The sequence below is a fragment of the Lathamus discolor genome, chromosome 21 (assembly GCF_037157495.1).
Source record: "Lathamus discolor isolate bLatDis1 chromosome 21, bLatDis1.hap1, whole genome shotgun sequence".
Lineage (NCBI taxonomy): Eukaryota > Metazoa > Chordata > Aves > Psittaciformes > Psittacidae > Lathamus > Lathamus discolor.
In genome coordinates this window covers 2,707,458-2,731,773 of record NC_088904.1, presented here as the reverse complement: position 1 = coordinate 2,731,773, position 24,316 = coordinate 2,707,458, and the positions used below count along the sequence as shown (strand labels likewise).

Below are 24,316 nucleotides of genomic sequence, written 5' to 3'. Positions count from 1 at the left end.
CCCTGCCTCTGCGCGTCATTGCCCAGCGCGGGGGCACCGGCCCAGCACCCCCTTCCCCTGCACCTGGACCAGCAGCAGGTGCCTCAGCTCCCAGCCCTGCTGCGGACGAGCACAGGGTGAAAATGCAGCCCCTCGGTTCTCAGCATCTCCGTGCCCAGCCCGGCTCTCCCCATGGCTCCCAGGGGATGTTCCCATTTCAAAGCGGGGGAGCCGGTGGCACAGGGTGGGCAGCTCCAGCTTCCTCCAGCACAGCACCAACGCATCCCAGAGGGCCCAGGCTGAGGTCCTGCTGTCCCCAGCACTCGGGTGCTCCCAGCAAAGCCTCCAGCCCAGACTGTTGGATGCTCCCCATAGGAGAGCACGCACCGGGCAGCTCGGGCACGGAGGGGAAGCCGAGGCCCCCGTGCCCTTGGTGGGGGATGAAGGACGGGGTTGCCCCCTCCACCTTCCCATTGATGCCCCATCTGCTCCCTTCAATGCATACCAACAACCGCTCCTGTAAAGACAACCCCAATGCCTTTATTGATTTCCTATTTACAAATCACAAAGCTGGCCAAAAGCAGAGTGTGAACACAGAACGAGAGCGTCGATACATTCATCAATACAGCACTGGAGCGGGGACAGGCCCGGCTCCGCTCGGAAGGTGACGTGGTACAACAGGATGTCTCAAACTTCTGGGCACAGGCATGTCCAACACGGAATTACATTCACCTATCTACAGAAGCCAGGATTGCATTGAGCTGCGTAAAAGCCGTAAGAACAGAAGCTGCTCGGGTGCCGTTCCGTTTGCCTCCTCCCCGCCTCAAGCCACCACCTCACGGGTGACGGCCGGAGCATGGATTTGGGAAGAGAACCTGCAGCCGTTCCGGGGAAGAGCAAGGCTGCCACATTCCAACGATTCCCACTATTGCCACGGAGGCACAAACGGCCCCGACGCAGCTCTCGGGTGCCAGCAGTGAAGTTCCAGTCACCCTTAGGAAAAGGAGCAGGGTTGAGCATCCCAACGGACACCTCCCTCTCGACAAGGAGCGCGCCCGGACCATGAATGCACCTCACGAAGTTTGCATTGCACAGAGTCAGGTTCAATCACGAAGTCATGGACCCACGCGGTTTTCTCCTCTTTTTCAGTACTGGCCGTATCAAAACCATCCTAAATCCTCGAGCAGGCCCACAAGTGACACATCCCGCACCGCCGCCCTGGAGAACGGAACACGCTACGGCCATCCCGACGAGCTACTGGTGAGGAGGAGCAGGGTGTTCCTGGCAGTGCTGCTGCTGGAGGTACCCGGCAGCCGCAGGGAGCAGGAGGAGGTGACGCGGCCCCAGAGAGCAAGCAGGCACCGAGCTGTCCCCAGCAAAGGACCACGAGGTTTCAGCTTCGAGCAGCTCGATGCAGGGTACCGGCTGCCCGCTGAGCTCCAGCGCGTGCCTGGCACCAAGGGCGAGGTTTGTGACGAGGAACCTCGGCTCTAAGGCGGCACCAGCCCCGCAGCAGGGACTGGGGAAGGCTCCGGCCGTGCTGGGAAGCAACACGTCAATGACGGCGTCCTCTGCAGCGGGGGAACAGCCTCGTGGTCCTCGTCAGCGGGCACTGACCATGAGGCTGGGCAAGGGCAAGTCCCCCACCTCCTTCCCAGCAGGACAGCACGTCCCTGCTCAGCCACACTCGGACCTGCTGGGGGGGGAAAGCAGCCGGCCCGCAGCAGCGCAGAAGGGGCATCAAGATGACCAAGCTCTGGGGCCAAAGCCAGGCCACATCCGGAACTCCCCCATCCTCCTGTGCCTGTCCAGGCCGTTGGGCTGTGCAAGCACACGCAGGCAAAGAGAAAATCCTTAATGTTTTCCTAAACTGGTTCATAAATCCCCGTCCATCTGCTGTGTTACGAGGCAAGGGGCACTTGCACATCGAGCCTCTGCCTACTGCGCATCCGACGTGGCCCAGGGCAGGTTTAGGCATGCTCCGACCAGGGAGAAACTGCATTGAAACGTGCATGAGAGCAGCAGCAATCACAGGAACAGGGCAGGCGGCTCCCCTGCTCCAACCAAACCCAGCACTCCCTGCGAAGGACTCAGCGCTGTGACAACTCCTGTGGGCACCCTGCCCCGTGCCCGAGGCTCACCCCTTGTTCGGGACGTGCTGCGGAGCTTGGAGGAAGCGCCCCCAGCTCCTGCTCCGCCAGGAGCTCCGCTCACCGTCCCCAAGGCCAAGGATTGTCACGGAGCAGGGAGAGGAGCCCGAGAACGCCGCAGGCTCTCCGGTTTTGAGGTCTCTCTCCAGACCCTGTAGTGCTGGAACAGCGAAGCCTCGGGGGAAAAGCCACTGCCCAAAACGTCCTGCGTGCGGCGGCCGGCGCGATGAGGATGGGGCCACCCGGCCCTCGAGTGTGTCTCTCTGCAGGGTTATCTCCTCACAGCAAGTCTCACCACAACCACAGCCACTCGTTTCCATGCTTCTGACCGGTGGAAAAGCATCTACATTCATTACAGTCCCAAAAACGCACGTTGTTAGATAGGATTAACCAGGAAAGTGAAGAATGACTAGCCACGGACACCTACAAATGGTACTGGGGTACCAGGTAGTCTGGTACGTGATAGCAGCAGAATCACTAGCACAAGGCAAAACATGAGCTTTGAAATGATTTTACTGAGACCTTTGGCTAGTGTGGCTCCAATTGGTGTGGGCAAACTCAGCCAGGAATTTAGTTTGGAAGGTCACGGGGAAGAGAACAGAGGAGTCCAGCGCCAGCTCCGCAGCTGCACTATGTGTAGAAGATGATCTCTGGGATTTGTCCATCCTCCACGGAAGTGCCGTTGTTATTCCCAGCCGCGTAACAGAACGTAAAACAGGTCTTGGCTCCCGTTGTTGGCGATTCATGGATCACTTTGCGCAGTCCTTTGGTTCCATAGTGGGAATCTGGACCCTGCGATGGTCGCAGAAGACACAACAGATCAAGACAGGGCTCGCAGGACCAACCCGAGAGGTTTGGCCTCACAGCCTGGCCCAAGGCACCCGGCCGGGGGGGCCTCAGCACCTCCCTCTTCTGCCTGGCTCTTGCACCCCAGGAATTTGGGGCAAAGTTCTCATCTCGATCAGAACGTGACACTTCACTGAACCGGATCTCAACAGTTAAAGATCAACTTCTTAACGCCACTGCAGGCAGGCCCTGGCTTACAGACCTGCAGCACTGACGGCTCGTCTGTAACCTGACAACAATCCCAGCGCTCCATCACTGGCACAGCCTGCGCACTGTGGGACAAGTTCAAAACCCCCTCTGAGTGCTGGGGGGAACGCGCTCATGACACCATGACACACACCAAAGGGCCACAGAGCAGGCCTTTGAGAAGCACAGAATGGGCTGGGTTGGAAGGGACCTTAAAGCTCCTCCAGCTCCAACCCCTGCCACGGGCAGGGACCCCTTCCACAGGAGCAGCTTGCTCCAAGCCCCTGTGTCCCTTGAGCACTGCCAGGGATGGGGCAGCCACAGCTCACACATTAGGCCTTGAAAATCACAGAGCAAGAGCCCTGTTGAACGACAGAGCCTGCCCTCACCTACTCCCCTCTTGTCTCCTGAACCCACGCACCCCAGCGCGGTACCTTTAGAGTAGCACATGCTGTGTAGTTGACGTTGGGTAGAATCTCAACAGGCTCCTTGAACATGACCCGGAAGGTGTTTGATGATCCATCACAGCTGAACCCGGTGTCATTCTGCCCCAGCACCGTGTTGCTGTCGGTGTGGATGATCTGTAAGACACGTGTTAACTTGTAATCTGCAGTGAACTGAATGCTGCCCTGCACCAGTGCAGGTGTGCTGCCCTGAACAGGACCGAATCTGAGGGGCTCACCAGTTTGACCAGCCCCACTACAACTGCACTAACCCACTCCTTACGTCTGTCTTCAGTGATCACACACAACAACTGTGAGCTTGGCTCCCAGGCAGCTCCTTACCCCGAAGCATCCCAGAGGACTACAGGCTGACATTCTGTGCTTAGAGCTTCACTTGCTTTGCTCCTCCAAAAGCTCAAGGGGCACCAGAATGAGACCCTGACTATCAAATACAAACTAACAAGCGCAGTGTGTCAGCACATCAGCCTTGCTGTGCTGGGAAAACCGTCCTGGAGATGGTTCCTCTCCAGGGATCCAGACTGGGGTTATGGACGCACATCCAGAGCAAGGCACACAAGATAAGCTGCCCCAGTCTTTGAACAAGATCATGATGGACTCTGGACAACTGAGTCTCTCTCAGTCCTACTCATCATCCCAAACAAGATGCTGACGACATAAGGCTGCTTGTCAGCACTGCACCGGCCCAGCACAGACATAGCGACTGCTTTCTTCTCTTCCCTTGTTGAATTGTAGCTGCTCCACTCAATCTGTACAGCTCGGACCAAAAGACAGTCCAAGGACTATTGCAGCACCCAGCTCTGCTGCAGCACCTGCAGGGCAGGCTTGGCCTGGCCTGCTCAGTGTGGGAAAACACACAGAGCTGCTTCTGAGCTCGTGTCACAGCTCTCAGAGATGCATTTTCAAAGGACAGCAAGTGGACTTGGGGAGATGCTGCAGTGACGCATGCAAGGGAAGGCTGTAACACGGAGAGCAATAATCCCTCTTATCCCCAGTGCCCCATCTGCCCTCGCTACATCTGCCAGCCACGCAATCTAGGAAACAAAGACATGCCCTCCTAACTCAAGATGCTGCATATGCACTCAAGAGTGTAAATTAGTCCCTCCAGCACCAAGTATTTTAACGTAGAAGAATTACCTGTATATTTACTTGGTAATCCGTTGGCCCATGTATGGATCCGTATAATCCAAACCCAACTACAAATATCCTTTTGTTAACAGAGAACCTGCAGGAACAGATCAGGGAAGTCAGACCAACTGCTACTCCTGCATTGGTTTTGTACAAGGATGATGCACAAATATCAAACATGCTACAGTTTAAAGTGCAACTCTTCCTAATAACTGAAATCCCTTCCAGAAACCACAGCCTGCAAGCTCACACCTCTGACTGCCCTAATGGGCTGGCAGGAACTTTGTTTGCTCATGTAAAACACAAAGGTGCACAATCCCATCACTAACTCCACAGTCCAGGCTCAGAAAGCATGTCAAGGCTGTGGTACAACATCAGCATCCAAAACCCCCAGGCAGGCAGAGGCAGGGTGCCCTGCAGTGTGGAGCCCTCACAGTTAACAGCAGGCTTTCCAGCCAGGTAACAGCAAAGACCATATGAAGTGTCATTAGATACCTCACTGCTGAGCAGTGGAAGAGAATTGTTAATGTGCTTCTGAGTATTTGCTGCATATAGCCGCACTCAAGATTAAAGAGTAGAAAATAAGATTCAATAGCTCCTGAATGCAGGAATCCCTCCTGCCTAAGGCAGCAAAGGGAAGGATATTCACCCAATGCCCCACGACAGCTCCGTCTTCTCAGGTAGCAGAAAGCCTCAGCAGCTGCCAAGCAGCCAACGCAATTTCTTCACCCATCCACCAACTCTTTGAGTCCTGCATGTTTCAAGACCAAACTGCAGCAAGCTGGAAGCCACTGCTCCGCAACCAGCATGAGCTATTCAGTGCTGACACAGCACACAAGCCTCGCTGAAGACTGACCCTGGTGCTAACAGCAGTTGAAATGAGAGTAGAGTACAAGCTCCAAAAGGTCTCTGAGTATTAGATCTGAGAGCAGTAAGTCTTTGGAGGTAGCAGCTCTTCCAATTACTATCTCCCATAAAGGGATGAACGGATCAGAAGATCCAACCGACAGCTGTATCGATGTGCAAGAGAACCACTGATGAAAAGGCTTATAAATCTTAAAGACTGTATTAAAGCAAGCTCCCCTTCTACCTAAGTCAAAGATGAATCAGGAAATAGCCCAGGCTGATTACCTCCTGCCTTGCTCTAACCACCTGGCCACACAAGGCCTGCAAACCCCCATTTCCCACACCACACCTCCATGTCTGTCATCGTGACTGGGCTTTGCTGTTTCTCTATAAGCTTAGGTCTAAACAAACTAGATATTAGCAGAAAAGCAGGCACAGCAAGCATTCTACCCTAATCCCTCCCTCAAACAGGCAAGATGAAGGGGCTTCAACAAGCCACATTTACACTTAAAACCTGATGGAGCACTGGTTAGTTGACATACTCAGGCACAGAAGGAAGCCACAAGCTGCATGGTGACTCCAACCACTATGTGCCCACGCAGCTGCAGGAAGCCACTTGAAAAGGAGAGAAATAGCCCCCCAGGAGTCCTGTGCTGCCACATTTTACGGAACCCTTTGCCAATACAGAAGCAAAGTGGCAGCCTGCAGCTGCACATGCAGGTTAATGCATCAGGCGATGCTTTTGCCCAGCAACACTTTCCCTTCAGGGTTTATGTGGTGGAAGTCAAGGTCTCGCACGTAACCTTGCGGGTTTTAGGGCTAAAGTAGGCTCAAAGCTCAGTAAACACGAATCTATCAGCAGCAGAATGAGCAGAGAAGCTGACCTTATCCTGTCACTAGTCCCACTGTACCCCCAGCGGCTCTCCACCTGCTGGAAACGGCTGATGCTGCACTCCTTCCCCCGCAGGCAGCAGCGCGGCCGGTCGATGAACTCCACCCGGGGCTTTGGGTTCACTGTGAAGTGGAGGAACAGGCTCACCACTTCCCGGTCCGTGAGGATTCCCGACTGGGCAGGCCCTGCAAAGGAGCATGGAAGCAGTGACACCGTCAGAAACCAGAAGGGAGCCTTTGGGGATTTACATGGAGAGGCAAACGTGACTTGCAGTTAAGAGTGGGTCAAGCCAGCATCACACACGGGATCTCGTTGGTGTGTCAGGAAGTTCAACCCCAGACAGAAAAGTGCTGCTGAGTTTTATGGGCTGCAGAGTCTCTGCATGGGGCACGCTCAGGAAACAGACTCAACGCACAGCTCTGCAGAGCTGAAATGTATTTGACGACCAGGACTGATGTAAGAACCTAAACCAGGCAGCTAATCCTTGCCCCACTCCCTCAGGAGATGGTAATGTTGGTGAGACAGGGATTTTCATACATCTACACTGGTATTTTATAACATTACTGATAAGACATCATAAAAGCCCATGAGGGGAAGTGGGAGGGAACATCACCATCAAGTATTTTTCAGTCAAGACAAAGGTGGTTCAGCTCACACCCCGCTCCGATTCCCTCCTTCCCTTGGGCATTTAAACCCTGCTTTGTGTTGGTTTAGGTTTTCTGATATCCTTATTGTAGAATCTAGAGAAAAATGCTAGTGACTTCAGCAAGAACTGAAAAGCATTCTCATCTTTATGCCAGGAACCAGATGGTTTTTTCCAAAGTGATGCTGAATTCAAGCTTTGGAAACCACTTCAAAGACTTTCAAAAGTGGAACCAGCTAAAAATCAGCCTTCAGCAGAAGAGTCAAAAGCTGCTCTGCACCTCTATTTGCAAGAGGCTTTTAACAGAAGCTACTGCATCCTGGAGAAACAATAGCATTAAGTGCTCTTTAATGTGGGAAGCCAATGCCTGAATACTGGTTGGTCCAAAACTTCCAGCACATGTTATGCAGACATAATGTGGCCCAAAGCTGCAATAGGTAGAGATGAAAGAATTTAAGGAAGTCGACTGTTAACAGATAAATGAGCTTATGGATCCTTTGCTCAGCAAAAATGAGCCCTCATTGATCATGTCTAAACTCATCCTGCGGTGCTGCGATTCAGTCCTCAAATGGTTCAAATTACTTGCTCTGAGGGAAGGGAGCCACACATTTGCCAGTTAAAACATCTTCATGCAAAACTCCATGCTCAGTTCCAGGCTACACAATGAACCGGTGAAACCACCGCCTGGAAAATTCCTTCTTTTTTTCAGAGCCACTCAGAAAAAGGACAAAGCTGAAGCAATTCCAAGGTAGTCCCTGGTTTAAGGAAGAGCTGACCGGCGCAGCCTCGCAGGTTTGGGGTTTCTTTCGCTCATCTTTTTACGTTAAAGTGGAGAAAACCTCCTCAAAGCAAAAGGACTAACCCAAGATCCAAGCTGAACTGACAGCATGGCGAGGGGTATTGACACTCCCAGCTCAAAGGCTTCAACCCAAATATGCCAAAATTAACAGGTTCCTCCCAGTAAGACAGGGGAGACTGAGCTGAGCTCTTAGGCAGAAGCTTTTCCCTGGGAGGGTGCTGAGGCGCTGGCACAGGGTGCCCAGAGAAGCTGTGGCTGCCCCATCCCTGGCAGTGCTCAAGGCCAGGTTGGACACAGGGGCTCGGAGCAAGCTGCTAACAGACTAAAGAACACCTTCAGCTCAAAGAACAGTTTGGGAGTTCTTTCTGTTACAGGACTCTTTTCTGAACAGCAGCAACAAGAGGAGGCCAACCACCCTTGGACTACAGATAGAGGATGGGGAGAAACATCCTTTCTCTTTGAGAGCATGCTACAACCAACACCAATTCTTTGCAACTCCATTAGCTTTGTGTAGTTTAAATGCATGAAATGGTTACAAGCGAAAGCACCTGAACACATTCAGATCTTTGCTCTCAGATGAATGAGAAAGTAACCATCTAAACATACAGTGAGTACAAAGCCAGCTATGATCCGACTTGCTCCTCGCTGAGGGAACAGCACAGTCTTTAAAAGAAGGGTGAATGAGCATGGATGCAAACAGCATTTACACAGGTGATTTTGTAGATCAGTGGGAATGGGGATAACCTCAAATTATTTCAGGATACACAGGGAAAATCCATTGTCATATATCTGACTCTGTAGCCCACAGAAAGCAAAGCCCAGGGTTGCCAGAAACACCTTTGTTCAGTTACCTGCTGCAAACTCCTCAATAGTCATCAATGGGAAGCGGATAAGAGAAAGTGCTTTGCCCAGAACTTTCCGCTTGTTCTCTGGAATCACCTGAAGCTGCTGCCGTTGACACTCAGCCTCCGACCAGCGAACCACTGCATTAAACAAACGAACCTCCCGGATCCCCAGGGTATCCCTCTCCAGCACCGCAACCAGGGTGTCTGCAAGGCAGGACAGACAGTGACAACTTCAGGCACTATCCCAAAGCACCCCATTTTACCTAGCCACAATTACCCTATGTACAACCAAGGTAAGAAGAGAAGCAACTGAAAAACCAGCATCTCCCAGAAGTGCTGCCTGCAGCCTCTGAGGATGATTTATCTGCGTATTCCATAAGCAAGTAACTCACTGGAGCAGCAGTGTTCATTTAATTGGCATATTAATGGAAGTGCAGTAGAATGAACTGCAACTTACTTGACATCAAATTTGGATGAAGTGAGCAGCATGAAAGCCAGAAGGTTACCCGTGCCTTACCTCCACAGTCCATCTCACTAGAAGAAGGTTGAAGTCTACATTTTAATGCTTATTAACGTGTGCCCAGCAAGTCTGGAAACTGCATCTGACCATTAAAACAGCCAGTTCTTGCTTCCAAAAACTCAACACCTTTTTAGCTCCAAAACCTGACTCAGGGAGCACTGCCAACTCCACAAAAGGAGGTGAGTTACACCCACCCAAAACCTGCCAACATCAACAGAGGAAATGGGCTTTGTATCATGCCCAGAAACTCAAGCTGCACCAAAGTAAGCAGATCCCAGGATATTTCTGCAAGCCAGCATGCTCTTTTGCAAACGCCATGTCTTGAGCCACTTAGTGCCAGAGACTGTTCGTTCAACAGATTGCTCCAGAACGGCAAAGCCACAAAAGAGAAGAGCCAAGTAATAGCCTGTAATAACTTGAGAGGAAAGCATGTAAAGGGAGGAGGGAGAAAAGCTTACCCAGATCAATGTCTGTAAACCCCTCCGCATTGATGGCATCTGACGTATTCTTGTCTATGTTCTCCAGGCAAAGGCTGGCCAGCTGAGGCTCATCAAAGAGTCTTGCCTAGTAACGAAGAAGCAGTCGTTAACACAAAAGGTATTTTAAAGTTTACACGAAGTAAGGACCCCCCCTTCTCTCCCAGAGCCTGTCTTCATTAGCAATACCATGCCTGACTGCATCAGGAATTCACTGGCCTGCAGCTGTCTTTCACAAGCACTTAAACATGACAAGGCAAACACTAGATAAAGCTGTTTGGCATCAGTTCTGGTTTAGCTGTGCAGGTCTTCAGGCATGTCTTTCTTCTAACATCACAGCAGTTAAGGCAGCTAAAGTGCTTTCTAGCACCACACCGACCATGGCAGCTGAGCATGGGTAGTTCTTACTACCTCATTTTTTATATTTAGAAGAAAGCTTTGCCCGATGACTCCAGGCAAGCTCCCTCTAGGAATACGCAGAGACAGCTTATTCTGTAAGAACACGGTCACACTGATCTCCTGTATTAACAGGTACATTGTTTGTATCCAAGGGAGATGTGCAAAACCCCATGGGGTACACAGCCTGCTCTGTGAATTTACACGTTTTGCACAGAAACAGCTACTCTCATCTGGTTACCTTACAGAATTCCCCCCAAAATAGGTTACTATTCCAAACAAAGCCTGCACACAGCTTGGACAGTTGCTCAGAATCTCTCTACCCAACTAAAGTGCAGTCACGTTACAATTTCACTACCACTTCATATCCTCCTGGACCGCCAAGACATGGTGCAGTGTAACATGGAACTACTTTGAGGACTTGATCCTAATACTTAAAGTCAAATAAAAGCCCAGTCTAATTGCAGCAAACAAGCAAAGAGCTCAGCAGTGACTGCTTCAGGCCACCACTGCTTCAACTTCTGTGAGACACTGCCACTGATGCAGTAACTACAGCCAGAGCCTGAAAGATGCTTGTACTGTTGACAAGGAGGATAAAAGCCAGCAGACACATATGCTGGGCTAGGCAAGACACCCCTTCAGAGCCAGACCACCCGAGTGCCCTGATTCCCAAGTCAGGGCAGCTGTGAAAACTCCTCTGCAAGGTTTAACATCAGACAGGAGGGCAGCTTTCCTGAGCTGGCAGATCCTCCAGAGCTAGTCCCTATTTCCTAAAGGAATGAAACACACACACAATGCCTATTTGCTTCTCATTCCTACACCACTCAGCACAGGGTGTCCCTGGCAATGCTAAAGCACCGCAACACACCGGTGACAGCGCTGTGGTACGTCATCAGCTGCCAGCAGAGAGGGTGGCAGGGATCAGAAAGAAAAGAGGGGTTTGGAAATGGGCAGGGTAGTGATGCTAACGTAATCAACCTGCATGCAAAGTCTGATCTTCTCCAAAATAAGAAGTAATAAACACTGGCATGTACTTTGCTGCTCAAAGAAGTCAAATAGAAGATGGAGGAGTCCCGCACTCACAGACTGGATCATCACAGACAAGGATGTGCAACTGGCCTCAGAAAGAGTCAAAAAACCACAGATGCACTGAAACACCAGGTCTGCATGCCTTCAGTAAGGCAGAAGGGTGAGCTGGAACAGGCTGAGGAAGAAATTTGCTCCTCTCCTAGGAAAATAACCTGAAGCACTCATGAAGTTCATTTTCTTTCACTTGCATTTTAAGGAAACTATTGCAAAAAAGCCCTTTAAGACTGTCTGACCAGCTAGATGCAGCAAGCTTTGCGCCGAGAAAGCTTATCACACCAGTCCTGAATCTGAACACATGAAAATCCTCTCATTCCACTTTTCTCTTGGCAGATGAAAGTTTTCCACCCTGTTCATTTCTTCCCCAGCTCACACTCTGGAAGGAATTGCCTGGCAGACCGAAACAGACAGCAGGTCTGAAACAGCAGCAGCATTTGCTGTATTTTATTGTTCTGTGTAAGACCCTGCTCATCAGCACTGAAATCCTGTAAGGAAGAATTCAGAATGACACAGAACTGCTCCATCTTGAATTCTCATCTCCGTAACGCTTACAAAAGCTCTGCTCTCTTATTGGGATGGACCCTGCTCGAGGGACTCACCACTCACCTGTGTTAACAGCATAAATGCATTGTCTGCTCGGAGGTTTTTTTTAAGGAACTCCACACAATGAGCTTCAAGGGCTGGAACTGCATATTTTTTAGCTGTGTAAAGCGTTGTCATAACAGTCTCTGGTCCAATCTGAACTTCGTCTGAATAAAGAAATCTGAAAACATTCAAACAAACATTGCTCTGGTGAAGCCAAGAAGATAACAGGGTAAAAACGCCTTGCAATTCATAAACAGCATGCTTGTGCTTCTGCCCATCATCCTGACCCCGTTTCCTGCACTTGAGAGACGGAAGTGTTCTCAGAGCCTTTCCACTGACTGCTTTACCAAGGAGAAGCTTTCTGTTTTAAAATAAACACTCTTTCCAGTGAATGAATAGCTGGGGTATCTGCTGAAGCATCCTGAACTGCCCAGCATCCCATGGCCAGCCAGCTGCTCAGGCTGCCACTCAGGCTAGGCCAGAACGGCCTCTGGCCAAGCATCCCCCTTAAAATTAATGGGTTTGGCTGGTCATTTAGACTAAACAGGACAAAAATTCAATCCTGCCTGCTTTAGGAGACAAGCTGGTTTACATACTAATTCAACAGTGATCAAAAGCACTCAAACATTCACTGCCAATGAGGTGTTTTCTCCATGCCCCACTTTCTCATCTCATTTTATAGTGAACTGTTCCATTTCATTATGCAGATGCTCACGTACAGCATGCCATCTAACTTCAGCATAAAGCAAGAGTTAATTGCAATGCAAACACAAGGACTGCCACGCTGCAAGCAAAGCATCGGCCTTCACCGTTAGGCCAAAACAAGGAAGTACATTCACACTGCATGGAAACACAAAGGTCTTCATAGGAAGCCTGAGCAAGCCTCCTCATACCCAAGCATGCTGCTGAGAGACAACAGGACCTGACAGGCTGAGCTCCGTAAAAGCAGTTACACACTTGATGTCAGTCCTAATCCCATGCAGAGTTTTTGTTTACTGTTTTTCCTCTAACCAGTCAAGCTTTGCCAATCCGGATGTGAAAGGCAGGAAGCATAGAGTGTGTTAACTATGCTTGGCGTTCCTATTCCATGGGACATTTTGGAAATTCCTGCCACTTCTCCTCCTGGATTCCTCTGAAGGGGGCACAGCAACACGTTGTGCAGCTGCTGTTCCTGGAGGCTTTAGGCAGCAGAAGGGCTTCTTCCATGGGGATGCCAGGCAGTGTTCCTGTCTGAAGGGACTTGCTGCAGAGCAGCAGTGGAGCTCATGGTTGTCTAGCTACAGAAGGCCAGGATGCAATTCAGGGAAGCATAAACAGGGGGATGCAGAGGCAGGGAAGTGCTCTCATTGCTGCTGAAAGCAGCTTTTGTGCTCTTCTAGAGCATCTGTTAATAACAGCAACAAGCCATAGGACCGTGAATGTATTCTGCACACATCCCTTTCACCAGTCCTATTTTCACCAAATAATCCTGTTTATTACAAGATTAAAAGGACACAGTTGCTGTAAAACAACCAGTTCTATTTACTGCAGTGACTATGTCAGTGTCGATTTTTACGACACTCCAAACAGCGTGTCCTGAGGGATAACAGGAGAGGCTCAAACTGTGGAAAAATGTAGTATCACTTTAAAAGAAGATTTAGATTATAACCCCATGCAATCAGAAATATTCTCTGGGTTATGAAAATAAGAACAACAAAAAAAGTATCTCCTGCACAAATTCAGCAGACCTGTTAAAGCCCACCAACACAATGTTAGTGCCCAGAAGGGACTTTCTGCTGACCATTCAGGACGGGCACTTTGTCCCTTGATGAGCTCCTAATCCTACAGCACTAGGCCATGGCTTGGACCAAGTCCAGAGACATACGTAAGGATGAGCTGCGATTTCAGATCAGTGAGACTGTTTTTACTCTGGGAAAAGTTCATACCATGTACTTGGTACGCTTCCTACTGGAACGCAGCACCCAAGCTTTCTTTGGCACATTTAAGCTTTGAGCATTTCAAAAGTGACAGCTTGATTCCAGATTTAAGCATCCAGCATACCACTGGACCATGTGCACAGCTACCGCAGCATGACTACTTGCATGACTGCAAGCTTTAGAGGCACTGTGATAATCCACACACATCTTCTCCTGAACAAAACAGAAACATTTCTGTTGGAATCCACCCAAATTCACCATTTTCATCTTCTCAGGTGCTTCACTATGTAAAACAGATCTCTTCCAAGATCACACTGCTTATCCAAGCGCTGAAAACTCAGCACTGGCAGGGAAACACCATGACTCTGCGTCAAATTCACTCAATATTTTAGCCTAACTAAGCTTTAAAGCTAGATGCTAACTCTGCACTCCAGAGATCTACCTGGCTGGTAGAGAGTCAGATACCAATTACAGGGATTCCCCAAGTGCTGGTGTCTGGTTGAAAATGAGCCAAAGGGGAGGGGGCTCCCTATTATTTCTGGCTTTTCATTCTAGAGAATATCAATTTTTACATCTTCTAAGCTAGCACAGTCATGACCAAAGCACTTCCTGAAGGTAAAGCAAAAAGCGTGCCAAAGCTATATATAGTCAGTGCTCCCAAGAGGAAGCGAGCGGGGAACATGTCAAAGAGCACACAGGGTTGGAAACCCCTGGAAGTAGGTTACAGAAATCCTATAGAGAGGGGACAATGACTTTTCAGCACACATTCAGGATCGCTGTGGGATGTTATAGAGCACCAGCAGAGCTTAAAGAAATCGGTGAATAGGATGTTATGGCCCCTTCCTCCTCCTGCCCCCAGCACGAGGACTTACAACACAGGCTGTAAATGTAAATTCAAAACCAGCTCTTCCAAAGAGGAACAGAACACACAAAAGGAGAGATACCACACAGAACGGCTGACACTGATTCCATCCCCTTACTTACCTCTTATAACTTGCTCATTTGCCCATAACCTAAATGAGCTCCAAGTGTTTGTAACTTAAGAGTTTTAAGAGGGATACTTTTCCCCACTTCTCTCAAACAGCATTTGGATCACATCAAACCAATTCATGAAGGAGAGTTTATGAGAATGTCTGAACAGGTGAGGACCAACTTAACTACAAGGGCCAGCGTGTGCACTTGCTAACCAGCACACATCCCTGTAGCTGCATCTGCGTGGTGCAACTATATATATAACTAAATATTTACACAATTATATACTTACAGTATATATACATATATACGTATATACGTATATATATACACACGTATATTATATATAAGTATATACTTACATATATATACACGTATATGTTTAAGTATATACTTACAGTATATACTTATACTGCAGATCAGGGGCAGGAGGACATATTCATTTGACTATTGCTAAGCCGAACCATGGAGCAAGTCAGATATTTATCTGCAGCAGCTACTCAGCCTAGAGTACCCAGGAAAAGAGGGGTTTAACAGCAGCATTTAAACACCCTAGAGCAGATCGACAAAGAGGGATTTCATCTAGAAACTTAACGCTCACTATTCTACAAAAGAGATCGCTGCTTTCATTAAAAATGCCTTTTTCTACAGTAAATCTCTTCATTCCAGTTACACTGGATGTTAGAAGCTTACTTCAGCAGAGCGAGGAAGGCAGCAGGCTCCACGTCAGGCAGCTCAATCTCTGTAGAAGTTGTGGCCATTCCACCATTAAACATCGCATCGAAGACTGCGCTGCCCACAGCCAGCACAAACCTATCATCAAAAAACAGACAAGCAAAAAAGCTTGATGTTAAACCATATCCACTCCCCCCAAAAATATCCCAGGCTGGCTACTATTCCCTAAGGCCAGCCTCAGGGAAAGCAAATCGTTCCTAGCATTAAAGCAAAGATGTTTTGCAACGGAAGGGAGTGTCAGGGTTTCTGTTCATTTGCTGCAAGAATACCAAAGCTGCAACTTCATCCTGAGTCCTGTCCCTGCATGCAGCACAGGAATGGCTCCCCAAAGACAGCAGTTTGTGCGTCATGGAACACAATACACGTGGCTGCTTTGCAGAGCCCCTGTAGGAGCCTACGGACCATTCGTGAGGTTGGGAAGCTAACACAATGAAGTTAAGGAATCCAAGTTCTTCCAGTGAACAGAGCCCAAGTCTTGGTGCAAATCCCCACAGTTACGCAGTGAAAACACTGATGGAAAATGTGTCACTACACGCTACCCATCCCTCTCCCTTCTCCCCACATAAGGAAGACATCCTTGGCGACAGCAGAGCAAGCTCTCCAACCATGCCAATGGCACTGGGAGCCGTGGACACCAGCACGTCCTGCAGCACCCAGCACAGGAGCTGCCTTCCTCAGGCACGCTGCTGCCTGCTTCCATGCAAACCTGCTTCGGGCTGAGCCGAGAAGGCAGAGGAAACCTCGCACGAAGTAAACTAACACCGTTAGGTGCACACCAACCCTGCCGCGCGTTGGGCTGGTAACTACCAAGAGGCGTTATCAGCCCTACAGGAATAGGAAGCAAGAATTCCCACAAACCAGGTCTGAGACCGAAAATAATATCCCAGTGCTCCCATGTAAACAAGATTATTTCCCTTGCTGATAAACACCAGCTCCTATTTTAGGAGCAGCACAGGCACAGACCAGGCTGCTGAGAGGCCCGTGTATATTTAAGCTGCTGTACCTGCCTTACGGCTCAGAAAAGCCATTTGGAGAACTTCCACTGTTTGAAAATGCAGAGGCAACTTCTTCCCAAGAAAGCCACCTTGTTTCTGGGGTCTGCAATCAAGCAGCTCCTTGAAGTGCAGGACAGGCTACAAAGGTCACAGCTCAGCAGTGTGGGTCAGCAGAGGAGACGAGGCTACCAAAGTGATTCCTGCAACCACTTCTCCAACCAAGTACAAAAAGCAAGAAGGCTGCGTGGAGACCTCATAGCAGCCTTCCAGTACCTAAAGGGGGCCTATAGGGATGCTAGGGAGGGACTCTTCATCATGGACTGTAGTGACAGGACAAGGGGTAACGGGTTAAAACTTAAACAGGGGAAGTTCAGATTGGATCTAAGGAGGAAATTCTTTCCTGTTAGGGTGGTGAGGCACTGGAATGGGTTGCCCAGGGAGGCTGTGAATGCTCCATCCCTGGCAGTGTTCAAGGCCAGGTTGGATAGAGCCCTGGCTGGTATGGTTTAGTGTGAGGTGTCCCTGCCCATGGCAGGGGGGTTGGAACTGGATGATCTTGAGTTCCTTTCCAACCCTAACTGTTCTAAGCTGGAAAATTCAGGGGCCTTCACCGCAGCAGTCTGACTTCAATGGAGAAGCATCAAGAACTGCAGGGAAAAAGCCTGTCCAGGAGAGAGGCACAAACCTCCAACTGGACCCCAAGGAAAGCCCATCACTGCAGGGGAATTTCAGTCTGGTTTGGCTGCAGCAGGAAATGACAGAGAAGCCTTTTTTTCCTTCCCTTTTCAACAAAATTCTTCATTTTCTCCCTTTTCACTTCCCTCCCATGCAGAGGATGCCTTCCATGGACACAATGGAGCAAAGCACCATGGACGTGCCAGGCCTGTTTGCTGTGACAGACTGGCTGACAAGCCGGGTTGCATTGTTTCTGACGGGTTAAGAGAGCGAGGGACAAACCACAGCGGTTACAGAAAACACACACATGCATATTTCTATCAAAGAGTTCTGCAGAAAAATGCCCAGAACGAATAAAAAAAAACCCCTTCTTCACAATACTAGAATTGCCAGTTGAAACAAAAATCCTTGTTCCTACAGGAGCAGTGACGGTGGCGAGACAATCACAGGCATTGTCTGCTACTAAAAATTAACATACATTAATTGCACTCTGAATTTTCCCTTCTCACAGCCAGCACAGTGCGCAGCCTCCAGGAGCAGCCTTCAGAAGCTGTCTGAAAAGAGCATTCATTTAAAAGGACCTCTCCAGTTTCTGCTTCCATTTCACTCGAGGACAAGTCAGTCTGACTTTGTTTCAACTGTTGAGCCCTAAAGGGATCCCAGTAGGTTCCGGAGAGATGCACAGGACTCCAATTTTGAAGTTCCCTTAAAACATTAAGGGAACACAACGCAAGAAAATCCCTCTCTCTTCATGGCATCTTCTTAAATCTTTCAAAAATCAACATTTTCAGCAATAAGAGTCACAGGAACTTCCGTAAGGTTAATAATTCAATTTGTCTTCATGAGGATCCAAAGTTGACCCCACAGGCTTTCGAAGGTCGGCAACAAAATGCCTTTTATTCTGCTACTTACAGCTTCCTACTCACCAGGTTTCACTGCTTCCTTGTTCACCTTGGCACCTCCATCTGTCACCCAGTACAGTCCTGCCTCCTTTCTAGGCACTAAGATAGACTACTAATAAAATAAAGCACTCCAGAACCATAACTATCCACTCCTGCATGTGACCTTCCTTCTCCATCTGCTCCATCGTGGAGAAACCTTAAAATATCTGCTCCAGAAGAGCTGGCAAATAGAGCAACACAAGATGTGCTGGAGCTTGGTGAAACCGTAGGTGATGAGAAACTAATGACGATTGTTTGCTGGCTGCATCCTTCCAGCACAAGGACTTAGAGACACCAGGTGAAACGAGCAGGAGGCAGGTTCAAAACCCCCGGGAGAAGCCCTTCACATGCAGCCGGAGGAGCTGTGCGGTGGGACACCTCAGCACGCAACAGTGGAGGTGATGCCAAGCAGTACACGTCCAAGAAAAGAGAGGATGAGCCCAGAAGAGACCCCTGGAAACAAGCAGCCAAAAACCTATTCAGACCGTGCCCAAGCTGCAGATCTCCCAGGCTGGAGTACACACAGGGATGCATCACCACACGCTTCCCCTCTTCCCTTCCGGGCCATGTTTTCTGGCCAGTTAACAAGCTTCATTAATCACACCCATGCAGCTCCTGGTTGATGAGGTTTAGATGTTTCTAATCTCCTATGTTCTCAATGAAGCAAATCTGGAAAAAAGACGAAACAAAACCCAAACTTCCCTCATGTTTCGCCTAATCCATGCACTGACCTTGGCCACGTTTGCACTGAGACAGCCTGCTCAGTCCAGCCTTGACCTTAAAGAGAAACCTTAAGGCTGTTCCATCTCCATGGCTGACTCAGCAGCAAGAAGAAACAAACTCAAGGCACAGAGACTGAGTTTCCTTCAGGGTAGGCAAGCAACTTCCACAGGCTCTGGAGCCTCCTGAAGGTGGAAAACATCAGATCTCAGGGCTTCAGATGCTTCACAGGACCGATGCTTGGATAGATGAACCTTCAGCTGAACCCAGCACAACCACTGAACCCATTTATCTACAAACAGGGCTTTTCACACACAGAATGAGCGCTCTTAGTTGCTGTGTGAGTTATCCAGTGCGGCTTCTAGCGCAAGGACTAGAGATACCAGGTGAACTGCTGAACCTGGCACTCTCTTAGAAACCCACCTGAACCTACAGCTCTGTCACACTCAGAAACCTGCTTTGGGGTGAAGGGACCTTAAAGCTCATCCAGTTCCAACCCCCTGCCATGGACAAGGACACCTCCCACTACACCAGGTTGCTCCAAGCCCCATCCAACCAATTCCAGTGCAAAATACCTTGCGCTGTCAGGTTGCTGCAGGAGAGCTGAGCACAAAAGGGGTCTGGGTGGATTTATTTTAAGCTCTGAAATAACCACTGTGCTTCACGAATCATCGGGGCATCCCAACTGTAATACCAATTAGGCAAGTTTTACTAAAGTCTATATAATCTGTAAGTGGGATGACACGACATCTATCTTTATCACCCAGAGCACAGATGGATTTCAAAGCAGTTAGGCAGCATTTCACCTTGGGCCTTTTTCTCTTGCCCCCCCCCCCCCCTTCAATTCCCCCCTCCCCCAAAAGCTTCATTTATTTTCCATTTATTTCTGGGCTGAACATTGCCCCTCTGCACCTCCACCAAGCTTAGTTCTCAACACAGGAGCAATAGGCTCTAGAGCAATAGGCTCTACACACTAAATAGGCTTCAAGTCATAGAATAGCAGAACTGACACCCTAAGCACTCAGAGCAGCTTAAAACAAGGGTTTTGACCAGAAAGCAAGAGAAAAAGGGAAATCTGAAGGGGAAGCTTCCAGGAACTTAGGAGAAAAGCAATATTCTGAAGCAGTTTGGAGCAAAGCTCCCTTTGCCAAGCACGAGTTCTAAGCACACCAACAAGCCTGCCCCCAGTTACAGCAGGTCCTGGCTTTGAGCACAAGGCTCTGGCATTCGCTGTTGGCACAGCCGAGCAGGCCGGGAGGCACTTCCCGGAGCTGTGGGGTGTGAATGGCATGCACCGATTCACCAAAGCTGCCCCGAGAAGCAGCCAAGCATCCAGAGGCCGCATGGGTTTTGCATTATCCGGGGGGAAGCAATCCCAGCTTTTCAGGCAGTGCGCAGCTCAGGGCTGCAAACTCTTAAATGGCAGCTCGGCCTTCAGCATCAAGCTCGACTGGTTCCCTCACGCCCAGATGTCATTCTCAATACAGCTCTCCCAGAATCCTGGTGTCTGGTTTACAGTAGAGGATTAACGCCCCAAGATACAGAGAAAAAAAGACTCAATGAAGGCTCTTTTTAAAAGCAAACGCTGTGGCAGAAATTTGGTTTCTCAAACGATTGCTTTCCTTTCCACCCCCGGCACTGACAACGATCCCTGTCAGCAGAAATCACGCCGTCTTGGAGACTGTTCGTCCTCTCCTCCACTACCCACCAAACCAAGGGCCGCTTCCAAGCCGGTTCCAGCCATTTGGGGCTTTCCCGCTGCGCTTTCCCCCATCGCATCTCCCCTCCATGGAAAACGCTGCCAGCCCAAGGCAGACCCGGGCTGGTAACCGGGCGGATGCACGGCACCATGACCCGAGGGCCGGCGGAGATCCGAGGTGACGGCGACTGACCACGGGCAGGTGGCCACGGGGCGGCGGCCACGCCGCGGGGCACAGACACCTCCCGGTGCGTGCGGAGCAAACCGGGCTGGCCCCCGCTGCCTCCATCCCGCCGCGGGGTGCGAGGGGCGCTGGGCCTCGCTCAGGCCGCATCCCCCGGCGCTGGGCGGATGAAGCCCCCCGAGCCCCTTCCCCAGCGGAGCCCAGCAGCCCGAGCCCCGCACCTCCTGCCGCACCGCACCGCACCGCGCCCAGCCCGCGGCCTGCCCCCGGGCCCGGCACCCCCGACCACCCCGCAGGGCCCCAGCACGGCCTGCGCCGCACCCCACGGCCCGCCCCGGGCAGCACGGACCCTGGCCCCCGGCCGCGGGTCCCCTCCGCGGGCCCACCTGTGCGCCGGGATGCGCTGCGAGCCGCGGCCCTTCCCCACCAGGAAGTGCACGTCGCTGAGCACCTCGTTGTTGAAGAGGAAGGCGAAGCGCTCCTGCACCGTCGGCTTCGTCGCCTGCCAGTTATAGACCGGCTCCCGCTGCAGCGCCCCGCCGGGCCCGCCCGCCCCCCCGCCGGCCCCCGCCGCCCCCGCCGCCGCCGCCGCCGCCGGGCCCCCCGCGCCGCCGCCGCTGGCCGCCGGGTTGGCCGCGCCGCACTGGTTGTAGGTGAGGCCGGGAGGCGACGCGGGAGCGCCGTTGGTGCAGGCGGCGGCCGCGGCACCGTTGCCCGGCGGCGGCGGCGGCGGCTGCGGGCAGGAGGAGGAAAGGCCCCCGGGGCCCCCGCCGCTGCCACCGGCCGCCATCTTGTGCGGCGGAGGCGCAGGAGCGGGCGGCGCGGGGCGGCGCTGCAGCAGCACCAGCACCAGCAGCGGCGGGCGGGACACGGCGGCGGGAGGGAGCGGGGCGGCGATGGCGATGGCGGCGGCGGAGGGGGGGCGGCTGCCGGCGCTGGTGCGGAGAGCGGGGCAGCAGCGGCGCATGGGGCACGGCGCGGGGCCGCCGCCGGCCGGGTCGGGGACGGGGCGGGGGGGGGGGCGGCGGAGCGGGGCGGGGAGAGGGCGGGGGGCGGTGGCGGGAGCGGGCGGAGCCGTGAGGGGAGAGGGGCGATGGCTGTGGGGGGGAGCGGGGACGGGGGGGTCCCGTAAGGAAGAGGCCCTGGGGACGGGGCGCGACCCCTGAGGGGCGGCGAAGGGGCGGGGGACAAGGGGAGCGGTGCCCCGGGAGCCGTCCTGGGGCTGAGCAGAGACGTTGCGGGGAGGATGAAGGTGGGGAGCCCCGGAGGGGGGCGGTTCATGGGGGGGAGGTTGGGGGGGGGCAGCGGGGAGGGAAGTTCGGGCCATGGGGAGGTGAAGGGGGGAGTCTCGGGGGGGCAGCACAGGGTGGCAGGCAGGGAAAGGGGATGTGGGGCTTGCGCCCTCGCTGCTCGCACAAAGCAGCCTTTCCTCTGCAGCAGCCGCCTCCGGCTCCGCCATCCCCAGGACACCCTGCTTTGTGCCTAAAAACTCCCTGGAATGCACAGCTCGGGGTTATGGCCGCTGCTGAGCCCGGGCCTGGGGCGCTGCGGCTGTCACGCACCCCCGGCTGCTCGCCGATGGCCCCCCAGGCACGCGAGGCGCGGGGAGGCAGGAGCAGGGATTTATTCTTCTCCGGGTAATTCCATTCCCCCTTTCCCCGGTTTCCGTCCCCCTGCCCTGCGTCCATCTCCTGGAGGTGCGTGCCCGTGCAGAATGGCCTCGGTTCGAACGTGTTCCGTGCGGGGATGCCCTGCCTGCCCCTCGTTTTCTGTGCCTGTGTGTAATAGGTTGGAACACAAAGGCTGTTGCTACTGATTCAAAGCTTCCCGACGCTTGTGTAGCTCGGGGATCTCAGCCGTCAGCCGCTATGGCCACCGTGGCACATTGCAGCGGTGGTGTTAGGCCACTCATTTTGATGGAGAGCTTCCGACCTGGTTTCGTATCGTGTTATCAAATACCTGTACCTGCTGCCTTGTGTGCCAGCAGCTTTCTGCTGCGGTCCTTAAAGCTGTGTTAACGCTTCCCATAGGGGAGGCTGGGAAACTCCTTGTAGCCACAGCTCGGGAGTTCAGAGCTGGCTGCCCTACTGCTGCCTTCTGGAGTCTGCTCTGTGCCTGCAGGAATGAGGAAAAGCTTTTAGAGGAACAGCTCTTTCTTAGTCACAACTGAGCATTAAATACAGATGGATTCTCTGTTAAAAGCGCTGCATCCTTTTGTCTTTCATGCCGTTTGCTTGGCACGGCACACACTCGCACCCGCTTGCTGCTTCCGTGCATTTCAGCATCACAAAAGTGATACCTGGATGCCTGCCCCCATCACTGCTCAGTCCTGTCTGGATGCTCCATTCTGGCCATAAACATTAGAGGGAGCTAAAGGCTGCTGCATGCACCCAAGTGGGTGGCTGGACACCGGGTTTCTGGTAGGGGTGGCCTGGAGCCTCATCCCAGGGCAGGTGGACACGGGTCCTTCAGGTCCAGGAGTGCTGCCAGGAGGGTCTGTTGTGAGTGGTTTAGGGTCACTCAGAGAATGACCATCAAAGGTATTCGGAAGAGCAGTTTTAATACGATTTATAAAGGCGTGAGTTAAGAATTTGATGGTGAGGTTCACTCTGTTCTTACATGAGGAACATCAAGGTTAAATTGAGCTAAAGATGACTGATACAGAGGCTGGAGGCACAAAGTAAGGGAGACCCTCGTGCTGAGTACTGAGGTTCAGCTTGGCCCCCCTCACTTTCTAAACTCCTGAGGGAGCGTGGGTGCAGCTGGATCTAGTTTTAATCTTAGTCTTAATCTCTGATGCTATGATATATAAAGGAGCCTGTTAAAAAAATTCCCTGGAGTCAGTGAAAGGATATCATCAGCTTTCTCAGCATTCCTCAATAGGCAAAGGGTTGAGTATCACTGAGCAGAACTAGCAGCCCAGGTAAAAAAAGAGCTCAACAGGTCCTATCTTGAGACCACTATTTATAGGGTCATAAGGTGTGTGGCTTTAGTCAGCAGTGAATTTCCACCCTGGCCTCAGTTCTGTGGGGGTTCCACCAGTTGCACAACAGTTGTGTTCCAGATTGGCAGGGAATGACTGATCAGCCTGAAAGAGCTGGTACGATCAGGAGTACCCAGACATTTGGATCTCTATTTGCCACTTCCTACCTTTGCCAGGCAACCGGAGTTCCTGGTACAGCCAGGGAGTGCCCAGCATCCAACTCCTTGCACTGTGCAAAGCCTGAGGCTTAATGGGAATTCACAGAATCCCAGCCTGGTTTGGGTTGGAAGGGACCTTAAAGCCCATCCAGCTCCAACCCCTGCCACGGGCAGGGACCCCTTCCACTGGAGCAGCTTGCTCCAAGCCCCTGTGTCCAACCTGGCCTTGAGCACTGCCAGGGATGGGGCAGCCACAGCTTCTCTGGGCACCCTGTGCCAGCGCCTCAGCACCCTCACAGGGAAGAGCTTCTGCCTAAGAGCTCAGCTCAGTCTCTCCTCTTGCAGGTTAAAGCCATTGCCCCTGAGAACAGAAGAATCCTGAGCACAGGAGAAGAAGCCACCGCGTCACCCGAAGCCCCACTGACCAGCTACATCAACCAGGCCACCCTGGTGGCTCTGCAGGGGGCCCTTTACTGTCATGGTGCCATCGGGCCAGCATG

General features: G+C 51.8%; 1 protein-coding gene and 1 long non-coding RNA gene across 4 annotated transcripts; one reads left to right on the top strand and one right to left on the bottom strand.

Annotated features, from left to right (window-relative positions):
- Nucleotides 1-499: 499 nt before the first annotated feature.
- Nucleotides 500-21,657, bottom strand: BTBD2 (BTB domain containing 2). Of its 2 annotated transcripts, XM_065700010.1 has the most exons (9): nucleotides 21,062-21,657; nucleotides 15,420-15,539; nucleotides 11,860-12,016; nucleotides 9,754-9,859; nucleotides 8,782-8,979; nucleotides 6,481-6,673; nucleotides 4,760-4,847; nucleotides 3,596-3,742; nucleotides 500-2,921 (listed from the first exon to the last, which is right to left on the bottom strand). In XM_065700010.1, exons 1-9 carry the CDS (start codon nucleotides 21,640-21,642, stop codon nucleotides 2,760-2,762), a joined length of 1,752 nt encoding a protein of 583 aa, XP_065556082.1. In that variant the 5' UTR covers nucleotides 21,643-21,657; the 3' UTR covers nucleotides 500-2,759. The 2 variants fall into 2 exon arrangements, with proteins under 2 accessions (XP_065556082.1, XP_065556083.1); XM_065700011.1 differs by lacking the exon at nucleotides 4,760-4,847 and having other exon boundaries at nucleotides 6,525-6,673.
- Nucleotides 21,264-22,876, top strand: LOC136024557 (uncharacterized). Of its 2 annotated transcripts, none has more exons than XR_010616844.1 (2): nucleotides 21,264-21,328; nucleotides 22,113-22,876. It is a non-coding gene; the product is annotated as an uncharacterized LOC136024557 (long non-coding RNA). The 2 variants fall into 2 exon arrangements; XR_010616843.1 differs by having other exon boundaries at nucleotides 21,268-21,613.
- The last annotated feature ends 1,440 nt before the right edge of the window (nucleotides 22,877-24,316 follow it).